Source organism: Leuresthes tenuis, unplaced genomic scaffold (genome assembly GCF_036924035.1).
Source record: "Leuresthes tenuis unplaced genomic scaffold, fLeuTen1.0.hap1 SCAF_4, whole genome shotgun sequence".
NCBI lineage: Eukaryota > Metazoa > Chordata > Actinopteri > Atheriniformes > Atherinopsidae > Leuresthes > Leuresthes tenuis.
In genome coordinates, this window is record NW_027325358.1 from 7,165,301 (window position 1) to 7,178,229 (window position 12,929).

A 12,929-nucleotide genomic window follows, 5' to 3' on the forward strand; every position below is an offset into this window, starting at 1 on the left:
AGTTCAATGTTTGTGTCAACTGAGGGATAATAAGAATAAAATGACAACATTATCATCTGGAATATTCTGTCCTGTAGTGATAATTTGTGTCTGATGGGGCATCTTCACAAAGGGATATCAAAATCTAAATTTGAGGTTATTCAAGTCACATATTTCTATTCAAAATGAATAATTGACAGATGATCATTTAAAATGTTTCAACACAAGTTGTCACCTGCTTTACTTTAAAGTCCACTTTCAGGACTACAAAGACTGTAATCCAATACAGAAATATACAGGAAGCTAACAATATGTCATGTTAGTTCTCAGTTGAAGAAGTTTCTTGTTTCCTCAAGAGGTTTCTCTCGTAATTCAAGAGGTTTCTCAGTTCCAGCTGATTGCTTGGGGAGTCCAAGTACTTCATCAGTACCTTGGGTCATGAAATTAAGAAGGTTTAAAACATCCGAAGGAAAGAAATATTACTTCCAGACACAAACCTCTATCCATACACTCATACATTAAGAATTTAACCAAATAAAGTGGGAATAAAAGTCTGTATACCGAGACACATAAAACATTTTTATATGTAGATAAATATGTGCTGTCGCCTCTGAGACCTGCATTATGTCTCGGTTGGGAGGTTATGAACAAAGTGGAGGAAGAAAGGAGTGAAAGTGGACCAGCTGAACATCAGCTGTGTGTTCTTCCAACAGCAGCTGGGATGTTGTGTAACCATGCTGCAGAGTTAGGCTGAGACTAAAGGTGTTCCCAGACTTTTCTACTTCAATGTTGCACAGTATCGATGAGCAAAACACTCTTTTCAGCAACTGTGTTCATGTCATGACCTTTTTTGGCTTATTCTGAGGTAACGTTGATGAGATTACCAAGCTGTAGAAAGAAACAGAAGCAGTGAGAGCCAGAGATAAGGAGACAGCCGAGTAACACAGTTTACACCCTGATATGAGACATTCAAGCGCTTACTTACAGCTCCTTTTTCTAGAAAACCTCAGGACTGAAGTCTTAAAATAATCAGTTTGTGTTTCTTGCTACATTAAACACAAACACAAATCATAAACAACTCTAAAACGTTTCCACGAGGAGACGTGAGGAAACCACGAGAAAAAAAGAGGAAAAACACAACATTATTATTTTTATTATATAAATCTTTGATAGTGCTTTGGAATGCAACAGAAATCGTGTGAGTGCTACATATTTGTACATTTTAACTTTACAGCTCAAAAGTTCATGCTTTCAACAGTGCGACGTGTTTGCTTATATGAATTTTACAAATTAATTATTGCATGCATACGCAGTGTATTAAAGACAAACATGAAAAACAGAAAAAACACGAGATTTTGCTACATAAACGTGAGCACGATGCCCTGAGGTCGATGTCCTTCCATCGTTATTTTGCTCCTGTGTTGCTGCACGGCTCTGCTACCTCTGCATTCCTCTCTGAGCCTGTTTCAGCAGCGAATCAAAGTCGAGGTCCTCGAACCTGCTCCTGGGGGGGGGCGGGTCTGCACCTCTGTTTGCATCTGAAGAACAAACAACATTTACAGATTCACTTAACAGTTCAGTCAATTTTAGGGAGTAGTCATTAATAAAACCTTTGTGGGGCTGCAAATGGTATTTTTATACCCTGTTGTACTGAAAGTTGATTCAAAGTTAGTCATCGATCGTGTAACACTCCGTCTGACCTCGCTGAGGCTCTTTACTGCCAATTCATCACGTTAAATACCCGTCAGATCTGGCACTGACTGACCACTACGATGGGCTGCTGATCAATGTTATCTTAATATTCAAACGAATGGGTCGTCCTCAGCCTTCTGCAGAGCTTAAAGACCTGACCCACTCATTTGAATCAGGTGTGCTGGAGCAGGGAAACATGGAAAACATGCAGGGCGGGGTGCCTTCAGCACCAGGATCGAGAAACACTGAGTTATTGCTCTGAAAACCTGGAAATTCAGGGTGTTTTCTCTGAGTTTAGGTCTCACCCAGATCAGCGTAGTCTGAGTTACAGAACTGCCTTCGTCCACCGAAGCAGAGGTCAAACGGCAGCTCATCCGGCCTCCGCAGTTTTCCACCGTTGTCGATGGCGGCAAAAGCATCCTCCGTGTTGTAGAATGTAACAAAGGCGAAGTGGTCGCTGTGAGGGGCAGAAATGGCAGATTTCATTAGTGATAAAACTGTTGATTATAAAGAAACCAGAAGTTTGTAACTGAGCGTTCTTACCCTCGATCTCTAAAGTGAAGCGACACACATTCCACCTCTCCAAACTGCGAGAAGCGCTCCCTCAGTTCATCGTGCGTCATTGTTCTGCCGATGCGGCCGACGTACACCACCCTGCGCTCATCCTGTCAGAAGAGATTAACACAATTACTACAAACCGAAGACAGAGCACCCATACATCTGCGGACATCCTGTAAAATGTACTCACTATGGCTTTGAGTTTCTGAATCCTCAACTCTTGCTCCCTCCTGAGCCTCCTGGACTCTCTGCTGCTGTGGGAGCGACGGCTGACGTAGAGGAAGACGGAAACAAAGATTAGCCAGGCTGGCTATGGTTTTTATGGTTTCATCTATATGATATGATCTGATTAACTCACCTGCAAACTTCTCTCCATCGTCTGCGGCAGATTCGTGGGGACGGTGACCGGGATCTCGATGGAGATCTGGAGCGGGACCAAGACCTGGATCTTGACCTGCTGTATCCGGAGTAAGACAACCTGAAGTGCTGGGGAGGGGAACGGGAATCACTGGAAGAGGGCGACGATGAACACGAACTGCTCTCTGAACGCCTGCGCCGGAGTCTGCGAGACAAACACATCGAAAATGAAAACCCAGCACACAAATGTTGAAGTAAAAACACAAACCACACAGGAGGAATGATGGAGCACCTCGGTCTTTTTGGAGAACACGATGCAGAACTGGAGGAGGAGGAGGAAGAGGAGGAGGAACGGGAGCTGGAGCTAGAGTCGGACCGTTGAGATCTTCGATGTCTCCTCTTGTCCCGTCCTCTGGCAGGAGGACTGGGCGGAGGTGTAGGAAGACTGCAAGCGGCGGTCCTGTTGCTGTTTGCTCCACCATCTTCTGCAGCAGAGCCGCCTGAAAACAGATCAGCGTCTGACCTGGTCCTGGGTTGTTCTGAGTGATGTGGCAACCCAGACGCCGTCTGTCCATCTGAGATGTTTTTCCGGTCTTTTCCAGCTCTTGAATTCTGAGCCGTGACCTGCGGTTCTGTGGTGGTTTCTCTGAGTAAAGAGGATTTAACTCCGCTACGCTGAGAGGCGCTGACGAGAGAGCGATCCACAGGCCCGCAGTAATCATGATCGCTGGAGAAATATGAAAACACGTGAGCGGGGGTTAAAGCGGCAGGTGACCCTGACAGGCTCATGTGAATCTTCCTGGACGGTAAAGGACGTGGGTCAATTATCTGAATGGCCTTGGAAGGAGTATTTTTCCGTCTTGAAGGCGGATCTTGGCGAGAGCTCAAGATAATTTCATTGCAGAGGGGCTCGGGTACATCCACAGGCTGCACAGTCTGGAGATACGGCAGATTCCCTGAAGTACTCAAAGGTTCAAGTGGTTCCACAGAGGGAGTTAATCTGGAGGTCTTTTCTGACCCTGCAGGCTCAGGTCTGTGCCCATCTGCTTGTGCTTTTGAAGGTGAAGTAGCACAAATGAGTTTATCGCAGTCCTCTATGGCTGGGGGTCGAATAAAAAGAGAGAAGAGGTGAGTTTATCTTTTAATCACTAGATTTTCTTTTACGACCCAAAACCAAGCTAAATCTATTTGAGTTTCATTTTAAAATACAACAAGCTGCATTGAAACAAAACCTTTTTCCTTTTTTATGACAAAAGAAACGTTGGATGCTATTTTCCATCAAAAGAAACACACACCGGATGCTTCCACCGAGGCCACATAAAACATTCCTGCATACCGACCCGGACCTCGACCTGTTTATCCAAGTTCGACCTCTTCAGAACAAACCACACAACTTCAAAAGCAGCAGCCTGTTCATTTACAATAAAAAGTACCAACAAGGCTGAGCAGATGAAAAGCCATTCTCTGGAAACTGAGCTTAATATGAATAAGACAATATTCCAATTATGATGTATACGAGTTGCAGAGCAGATAGGATACTCCATCCATGCTCCTGTTTCCATATCACAGAGCATAACCACATTACATTTCCAAATGCAACTGCACCCATCCACACTTTGAATTGCAACCAGTTCTGTAAAAACATGGAGCATTAGCCAACACGGGTTCCTCAAAAATGTGTCAACCTTCATGTTCTGTGCTGAAATCTGCTGGAGCCGACGTTACCAGATTTTATATAAAGAGGGCCAAAACAAGTGACAAATGATTGTGATTTCAAAAAATTGGCTCAAAGTTGCTCATAATAAGCGAACCTGGCAGCTCTGGAGTCTGAAGGAATTAAAGCACTTCCATGTCCACAGAATGATCCAAATATGACTTGATTTGGATTCAGGAAACTGCTGCTTAGACTGGCTAAACACTGCAGTGAAGTTACTGCGATGAACTCATGGTGTGCTGTGACTCACTGACTTTCCTTTAAATGACTGACTCTGAGAAGTTTACAGAGTAACCAAACAGACGCTGGCTAATCGTCATTTATCAGTCCGCTCACCTTGAGTTTCTTCAAATTGTTCCAGCAGGCTGGTCAGATCAGGAGCTTCAATGCCTGATGGAGAAAACAGACCAATTAAAAGAATACTAAGAATACTACACATAAGAAGATAAATGTAGAGGTTTGTTTTCCCTCTTTTTCAGTCTGGAAACAGGGGAAACTACACGGCTGCTTTCTTTTTCTTCCATAATCTCTAAATCTACCTTCACCTCGCTTGTTCGGATTCAGATATACTTTATCAATCCATGGGTGGAAGTTGTTTGAGACAATGCCCCATTAGAGATTGAATAACAAACACTGTGCCTACACAGTTTACCTGATTCGGCTCTACCGCCGGTTGGAGGCGGGGATGGTTTCTCGGATGAGCCGCCGGCGTGAAGAGCGTCTGATCTGGGAGGATCCAGCTGAGGAGGCTGAATGAGGAGCGGTGTGAGGGAGGGAGGACTCTTTGGTGTTCTGCACTGTGAAACAGACCCACTTTGTGATGACGGTACAGCATCATCCGGGTTCAAATCTTTGTTCAGTGACGACACACGAGACTTTGGCCCTGATGAGTTTGCTTGTCCCTGAGGAGTTGCGGCTGAGGATTCATCTTGGAGGCTGACAGACTCCACACTGGGCTCTGTTGAGGAGTTTGGAGTGGAGGGTGATGCTATCTGAGGAACTGGCATGGGGAGGAGAACAGGATTTGGGGGATCACTACTAAGAAGCTTCTTCACTGGACTTTTCTTGCTCTGAGGCACAGTCACATTTGGGTTAGCTTTGATGTCTGGCAGTGGACTAGCGGGTGATATAACTCTGGATTCAGTCTTGGGGCGCTTTGATCCGCTACGATGTAGATAAGTGGCTTCGGGGGGGTTAGGGGTGTGCAGTGGAGTGGAATGATGGGTTGAAGTCTTGTAAACAGGTTTATGGAGATCAGGTGTCATCTTTGGTCGATTCTGCCCCTGAAAACAGAGGATGGGGGTCAGCTCTTTGGGGGCCTCAGAAACAGAGGGCCACTTGGTGGTGTAGTCCCCCTGTTTCTCCACCAGGGGCCGTCTCTTCTGGCGAAGCTGCCTGTATTGTTGGAGGCTGAGCGATTTAGCCTTCGTCTCGCCTTTTCTAACCCTCTCTTCTTGAACCGCAGCCTTGTCGTCTTTTCTTTCGGCGGACAGTGCTGGAAGTTCAAGTGCTTCTGTGCTCTTCAGAGGAACTGAAGAGCATTCGCTTGTGTTCCCACTCATAAGACCTTCGTCATTTAATTCCTTTTCCACTGTTTCATCAAACAGAGTCACCTGAACCGGGCCGAAGCTCACCCTCTTCCTCTCTCTGGATGCCGCAGCTTTGGACGAGTTCCCATTAAGCAACACGCTCTTCAGAAGTTGCCTTTTATCTCGTTTTACATCTGCTTCATCTTCTTCTTTTGTCTCTTTCACAGCTGCCTCATCGTCAGATACAACATTTATCTCTTCATCGCTCTCCCCGCTGGGGCGTTCATACCTCCACACCTCTTCCTGAGAGAAGAAGGAGTCATTTTTCCTCAATCCGTCGCCCTCCTCCACGTGCAGCTTCAGACTGTAGGAGTGCATGAGCTTAACCAGGCTCACAAGAGAGGTTGAGGTAAAAACCTCCACTTCAGCCTCTGCTCTCTTATTTTTTGAGGAAAACATCTGACTTTGTTTTTTAAAGATCAGAGGAAGACCATTTGTCTCTGCTTTGCGCTCCCGGTCGTCTTCTCCATCAGTCTTGGTTTTGAATGTCGTGTTTGGCGGTTTGGGTCGAGGTCGAAGTCTGTGGGCAGCCGATAGTTCCTAAAGAGAAGCGACAGGACAAACCTAAAGCTTGATAACAGGACAATGGAAATGTCTTTGTATCATCATACGACCATAGGCTAATGATCACAGAATATCAGTGAATTTCTCCCTCTTTTTAAATAAATTGTAGTGCAGCTGCCGTCATACATCCAATAATAATACTGCATCTATAGTTCCTGTTTGGGCTCTAAGCTATCAGCCACACTGATGCTTTAACACTTCATTCCTGAAGATGTTGCTTCTCTCTTCCTCATCTGATGATGATCATAACTGGGGGCTCCAGCGGATAAACAGGTACCGAATATCCAAGCCAGGTTTTAGTGTCCTGCGGTAATGTTTTGAACGCAGACAAATCCGGTCTGCATGGTCTCTGGATTTCATTTCATCTCAAGTTCTCTCCACACGGCTGTTTATACGAAGGCAACCGAGTCCTGCTCAATGTGATTGGTCAGCACGAACGAAAACAAACAAAACAGGCTGCAAACTGAAACCAGAGAGTTTCTGGTACCAAAAATGTAGTCATTTAGGCTTCAGATGATGGCACGTTTATGACCATCTGGACTGTTAAAGGCAGAGTGGCGGCGTGACTTCAGCACCATGTGAAGAGTTGGGTGACCGCGTCAGAAAAGAAGTGTGATGAGGAGGCCATATTTGATTAAAATGATTAAAATCTGCAGGTTTTCAGGCCTTCGACTTTACTTTCAAGGCCATTTCTAGCTTTCCACATCTACTAGTGCGCAAACATCCAACCTGTGTAGAACACAACTGCACACGAGCCAAGAAGACAAAAGCTCAAGTTCCCGGATGATGCTCCAGTTCTGTGAGCACATGAATGAAGTTTGGAGTCGTCTGCGTGAGGAGGTTTCCTGCTATGCAGACCTTGATTAAACACATGAAACATGTGAGATGTTCAGGAAAACGTTTGATCTGGTCTTTTCCCAAAGTCGCTGTTCACACAAGCAAGATGCTTTCTGCTGGAGATGTGAAGAAGATGCTGAAGTCTGCCATCTAGAGCCGTGATTTTCAACCAGAGTGAGGAAGTAAGTAAATCCTCCTGCGTGTCAGTAGGTAGCTCAAATACGACCCACTACATGAAAGACAGTAGTTCACACAGCGATGGAAACTGTTTTTCACTGACTATTTTCAAGGAGTTTCCCATTCCAGAAAACAGAGCTATTTCAACATTTTTCACAACATATCTATGTAGGCTGAGCTCCTCAAATGTGACTATTATAAGAACTGAAAACAAAGAAGAGCTTTGTGTGCTCATTTCTTCATCTTTTCAGGACTTTTTCAAAGTAAGAAATGTGCTGTGGTTCAAAAAAGGCTGAAAAGCACTTTTTCTTCCCAAAGCGCTGAGACCAGCAGACGAGGCTCCTTACTGCACTGAAGGCAGCGTTATTACTGATGTAAGGAGACCTCACAGATTCTTCGTTTGGCATCATCTTGTGAAGATTATCTGAACTGTAGTTTGAAATAAACTCTTTTGCAGAGAATCGGCCTCAGCTTTGAAGTTGTTTTCAGGCTTCAATCGAATATCGTTCATAAATATAATAAAATAAATTTATTTCAATGTCAACTTTGGCCTTTTCTTCAAGTTAAAGTTACGAGGCTTGATTTTATCTGAGCTATCGTGTCTAAATGAAATGGCTTTAATTGATTACTGTTTACAGGTCGTATGAATAAATAAAGTAGATCTAAGAAGTACTTTGCTCCAATGAGTTCTGGATTGTGCATTTAGTCTAATAATGGTTTCAACCCACCATTGAGTCGACCCTGTGGTCCGAGTGGCCGAGGAGCTCCGAGTCTGGCAGGATGTCAAAGGGAGACAAGGTCCTGCCGTCATCCTCCACGCTGTCCAGCATCTCCGTCAGGGCAGACAGCAGCGTCTCGCTTTCTTCCTCTGCATCGTTCTTGCTCTGAAACACAGAAGCTGATTTTAGACACTTTAACTTCTGGTAAAACAAAAAAACCCAACACTCTCATGACTTGACTGGACCTCTTCTTATTGATCAGCTTTGCCTCTCACCCCAGATGCAACAGTGGAGTCTTCAAAGATGGCCAAAATGGAGTGATCCACACAGGACTGTGCGTCCATGTCGACACCCTCCACCTCACCTCTGCTCAGGACCGCCTGCAGACACAGGAAAAACATCATACTGCTACCACTTTAAAAACAACCAGTGCGGACCGTACAGAGTAAGCAAACAGGTGGGTTTTAAGACGAGATTAATGATCTCTTTCACCTTCAGCTGCTCAACAACACACCGCCTTCTCTTGGGTGTGACCAGAAGCTGAGTAACAGGAAAACAATTGATTCCAACTTTTGCAGCATAAACAGGAAGAACCGCCTGTTCTGACTAAGACTGAAGCAGAACTATGAAGAAAACAGCAAAGCAGCGATGAGGCTCGCTTTGAGGTCGTAAATTAAGAATTTAATGAACGTGATGATATCTCATCTGCAAGAACAGAGCGACCAGCGACTTTCTTATCGAAAAGTGATGATCTAAGCTAATCATATTTCTAAAATGGCAAACGTACTGAAACATCCTACAGTCCTGTGAGACAGTCTCGACTCGCCCCTCATTTCGACATATTAGCAGGAAAACAGGAAATATTTGCAGTGATTTATTGAAACAAACTTAAATAAAAACAGATTTTATACAGTTTTAAGGAGCTTGTGAGTCAATATCTGGTCTGAGCTCCTTTATTCTCCAACACAGCCTGAACCCTTTTAGGCAAGCTTTCTGTCATTTCTTTAAGGAGTCTTCAGGAATAGTTCTCCAGGCTTCTTGAAGGACATCCCAAAGCTCTTCTTTGGATGTGGGCTGCCTTTTGTTCCGTTCTCTGTCAGATGATCCCACACTGCTTCAATAATGTTGAGGTCCGGGCTCTGGGGAGGATTCATCCCTCCATAAGACCTGCTGCCACTGATTTTCAGTCCACTTCTTGTGTCATTTGGCATAGCTCAGCCCTTTCTCCCTGTTTCCCTTCCTTAAGAATGGCTTCTTGACAGCCACCCTTCCATGGAGACCATTTCTGACGAGGCTTGGGCCAACAGTAGATGGATCAGCTGAAGGTCCAGATGCATCTCTCAGGTCCTGTGACAGGTCTTTGCTGGATTTTTTCCTCCTTTTTAGGCCTGACACTTCTTCTTCTGTCCTCCATTTGTCCAGTTTCCTCAAATGTTTTAAGGACACACTGCACACCGTGCTGAGATCCACTTTATTGGTGTAAAAATACTATTTTCTGTCTCTTAAACTATGTTATATTTGTCATGTTTCATGGATACAAATAAAGAGATGGTTCATATGTCGCCACAACACTGGTTCATCCCTTGAGTTAGGTGGCTTTTTATGCTTGAATGATTCACAGGTCACTGTTAAGTGGCTTCACAAACAACCAAAGCTGTATCCTTGGAAGAAAAACGTAAATAAATGAGAGATGATTCAGGATTTTTGCACTGAAAAAAAAAAGTTGAATAATAATCGATTAACAAAACAAAAGCCTGAAACGTTATAGCTTCTTTCTTAGTGTTTTTGGCTGTTTTGTATTCACTTTAATGTCAGACTTCCTTTGTTTTGAGGACCTGTGATCAGAGATGATTTTTAGCACCGATTTAGGCTGCAAATACAGTGGAAACTGGATTCTGTCAATGTATTAGAAACACAGAATGCGTGTTTTAATACACAAACATTTAAATCTCAAACTAAAAGCAAACGTGCTTTGAACAAAGTGCAGCCTATGCTGAAGAGTTGAAAGGTTTATTTCCTGGTTAGATGAGCGCGTGGTTTGAGGCTGGTGTAACATCTGGCCTGCAGATAATTAAAGAATTAATGAGTCAGGATGGATGTTTTTATCTGTGCCTGCATCAATGTGGGTCTCTACTTTAAAAAACTTCACACATGAACAGTACAGGGATCATCCGGGGGGGAAACATCGCAGGGTGCAGCCTTATCTGAACATCTTCTTCAAGAGGAACAAACTGTCCTCCTGTCAGTTTCAATGCGTCAATATGAACATTATTTTTATCACAACCGAGAAGATAATGTTGTAAATAATCAGGAAACAGCTGTAAGCAGCCTGTAATTTAGCTGCTTCTTCGCCTACGTGGTGCAAACTTGAGGCTAATCGATCAGCTCAGCCATCTCCCCGATCACCACCTCGGTAGTACTACAGTTTCAGCCACGTGTCGCCATGCGCGCATGTGGCCTCGCGGGGCCGGTGAAACACGCCCAGTTATAGCAGCGAAAAACGCCCCTGTGTGGATCATGTTATGTCAAATTAGCTAAAGAGAGGAAACCGGTACCTCATTGAGGGTGTTGGAGACCATAAACTCGCTGTTGCTGCTGTTTAAACTGCCGTCTTCCCCCCTCCACCGCGCCGCCATCTTGCTCCTCCACATGGTCCACTGGCAGGCCGGACGGAGACACGTGGTCACCAGCTGAGAGCGGGCAGAGAGCCCCGATCTGAGATCAGTATGTAACCGCCAGGTTGGTTAAAAGCAGCGACACGGCGGGAGGAAATCTGACGCCAGATCAGCTGGAAGTATATCACGATTTCCGCATTGATTCGGAGATTTATCTGGTCTTTAATCTAGTTTTTTATTATCTTGAATTATTTTCATTTAGCCTCCAAGACACACCAATAACTGACCATAAAACCGTCTTTTGAGTTTGTTCTATTGCAAAAAAACGTAAAGATCTATTGAAAGAATAGTTCATATTTATAAAAAACGCACGCAGTTTACTTTAATTTCTTAATTTAAATCAGAATATTTTGCAGGTTTCAACGTAGTTTTTTTAAAACCACACATTTAGTAGCTCAAATGTGACATAATGTAGCGTTTCAATGACACAAATGACACTCGCAAATCAACAGCAGAATTTAATGACTAAATAACTCACCTTATAAGCCTTTTATTGAGAGAATATTTACAGTGTAAGTGGGAGTTAGCTCAACTTTTTAAACATATCATGAATATGTCAGGGTGAGAATAAACTGTGATGTCCCAGAGGGGAAGTTTGGTTTACAGACAGTAGTCAAGTTGAAATACACATCAAGAAACAATACTCACCAGAGGCAAGGCCAGGGAAATATATTACACATATATTAAAAGAGAATTTATAGTAAATAAAGAATTACAATAAAACTGAGGGGAGATAAAATGCTGTGAAAGTTTAATTAAATTGGTTAACTAAATGCAGTGGTGAACAGGAAAGTCTTAAGATTTGATTTAAAAGAAGCAAGAACCGACGTTGAGTTTGTGGGAGTTTGTTCCACATATATGCTGCATAAAGACTGAAAGCAGCTTCTCCGTGTTCAGTTCTAACTCTGCGGACAGAAACTTAAACCATTTTAAGCTTTATAGACCAACAACAGTATTTTAAAATCAACTCTTTGGTGGACAGCGAGCCAGTGTAGAGACCTCAGGACTGGAGTGATATGATCCACTTTTCTCGTCTTCTTGAGGACTCGAGCAGCAGCTGTCGGATCCAAATGTGTCACTCTGACACGTTAGTCTTTGCATCCTTAAAGTATTCGTCAGGTGATAGTCGACTGACTTCATCACTGATTTTTGACTGCCACCAAAGACAGCGACATCTTTCGGTTTAACAGAAGGAAATCATGGAACATCCAGTTGTTTATTTGTTCAAGGCCCTTAATGAGTGTTTGTAAAGGATTATAATCTCTAGGGATATGGTGATGCAGATTTGTGTGCCATCCGCATGACTGTGTTAGCAGATTTTGTTGCGTTGCATAATTATTTGCTAAACAAGCTCATGTTTTCTGTGGGATCAGTGCAGTTATTAACATCAGCAGGATCATATCACATTAGACAATGCGTTAATCATTCCTTGAAGAGCTTATCAAAGTAAAGAATGTCTCTGCTTCCTAATTTATGTGACATAACCAGAACAAACAGTTTATCAGCATGCTCAGATCTTGGAATATTGATACTTCTGATTAGCATTTATAGTCTTGTCAATAATAGGCTTCACATGGGAATTACTGATTCAGTTGATCTGAAGTGGCTCTTAATGAGATTTTGTTATTCAAATTCAGTCTTGACATTAATTTAAATGTTTTCAGGTATTTATACTGTTGACTGTACTGTATCAAAGTGAATATTGAGCATATCTATCTCTTGTATTCACATTAGTTTCTGAGAATTTGGCCAATGTTTTGCTCTATGACTCACCCAACAGATATGGGATGTAACTCCACTGTAATAAAAACAAATCTCACTGTGAACCCCGCACATGTACAGCCATAAACATGAATTTCATGTTGAAGAGGCCATGAAAATGCCATCAAAATCCCACAAAAAATGTCATGCAACCATAAAGCAGACGGTGCCGGGCAAGGCTGGAAACCAAAGTCGCGAACTGCAGTATCTCATCCCCCGAGTGTTCCAGGGCAGTTTCAGGCCTGGGAATAATCACAAAATAAGATCAATGTACTTCAAAGCAACGAAGATACAGATAGTCTTAGGG

The 12,929-nt window shown here is 43.4% G+C and overlaps 1 protein-coding gene across 3 annotated transcripts; it reads right to left on the reverse strand.

Annotated features, from left to right (window-relative positions):
* Positions 1-1,103: 1,103 nt before the first annotated feature.
* Positions 1,104-10,848, reverse strand: LOC140305452 (uncharacterized). 3 transcript variants are annotated; one of them, XM_072384341.1, is made up of 11 exons: positions 10,742-10,848; positions 8,462-8,566; positions 8,196-8,351; positions 4,953-6,429; positions 4,637-4,690; positions 2,879-3,686; positions 2,588-2,791; positions 2,420-2,480; positions 2,215-2,336; positions 1,977-2,128; positions 1,104-1,517 (listed from the first exon to the last, which is right to left on the reverse strand). In XM_072384341.1, exons 1-11 carry the CDS (start codon positions 10,835-10,837, stop codon positions 1,417-1,419), a joined length of 3,336 nt encoding a protein of 1,111 aa, XP_072240442.1. In that variant the 5' UTR covers positions 10,838-10,848; the 3' UTR covers positions 1,104-1,416. The 3 variants fall into 3 exon arrangements, with proteins under 3 accessions (XP_072240442.1, XP_072240441.1, XP_072240440.1); XM_072384340.1 differs by having other exon boundaries at positions 2,420-2,483; XM_072384339.1 differs by having other exon boundaries at positions 2,420-2,498.
* Positions 10,849-12,929: the final 2,081 nt, after the last annotated feature.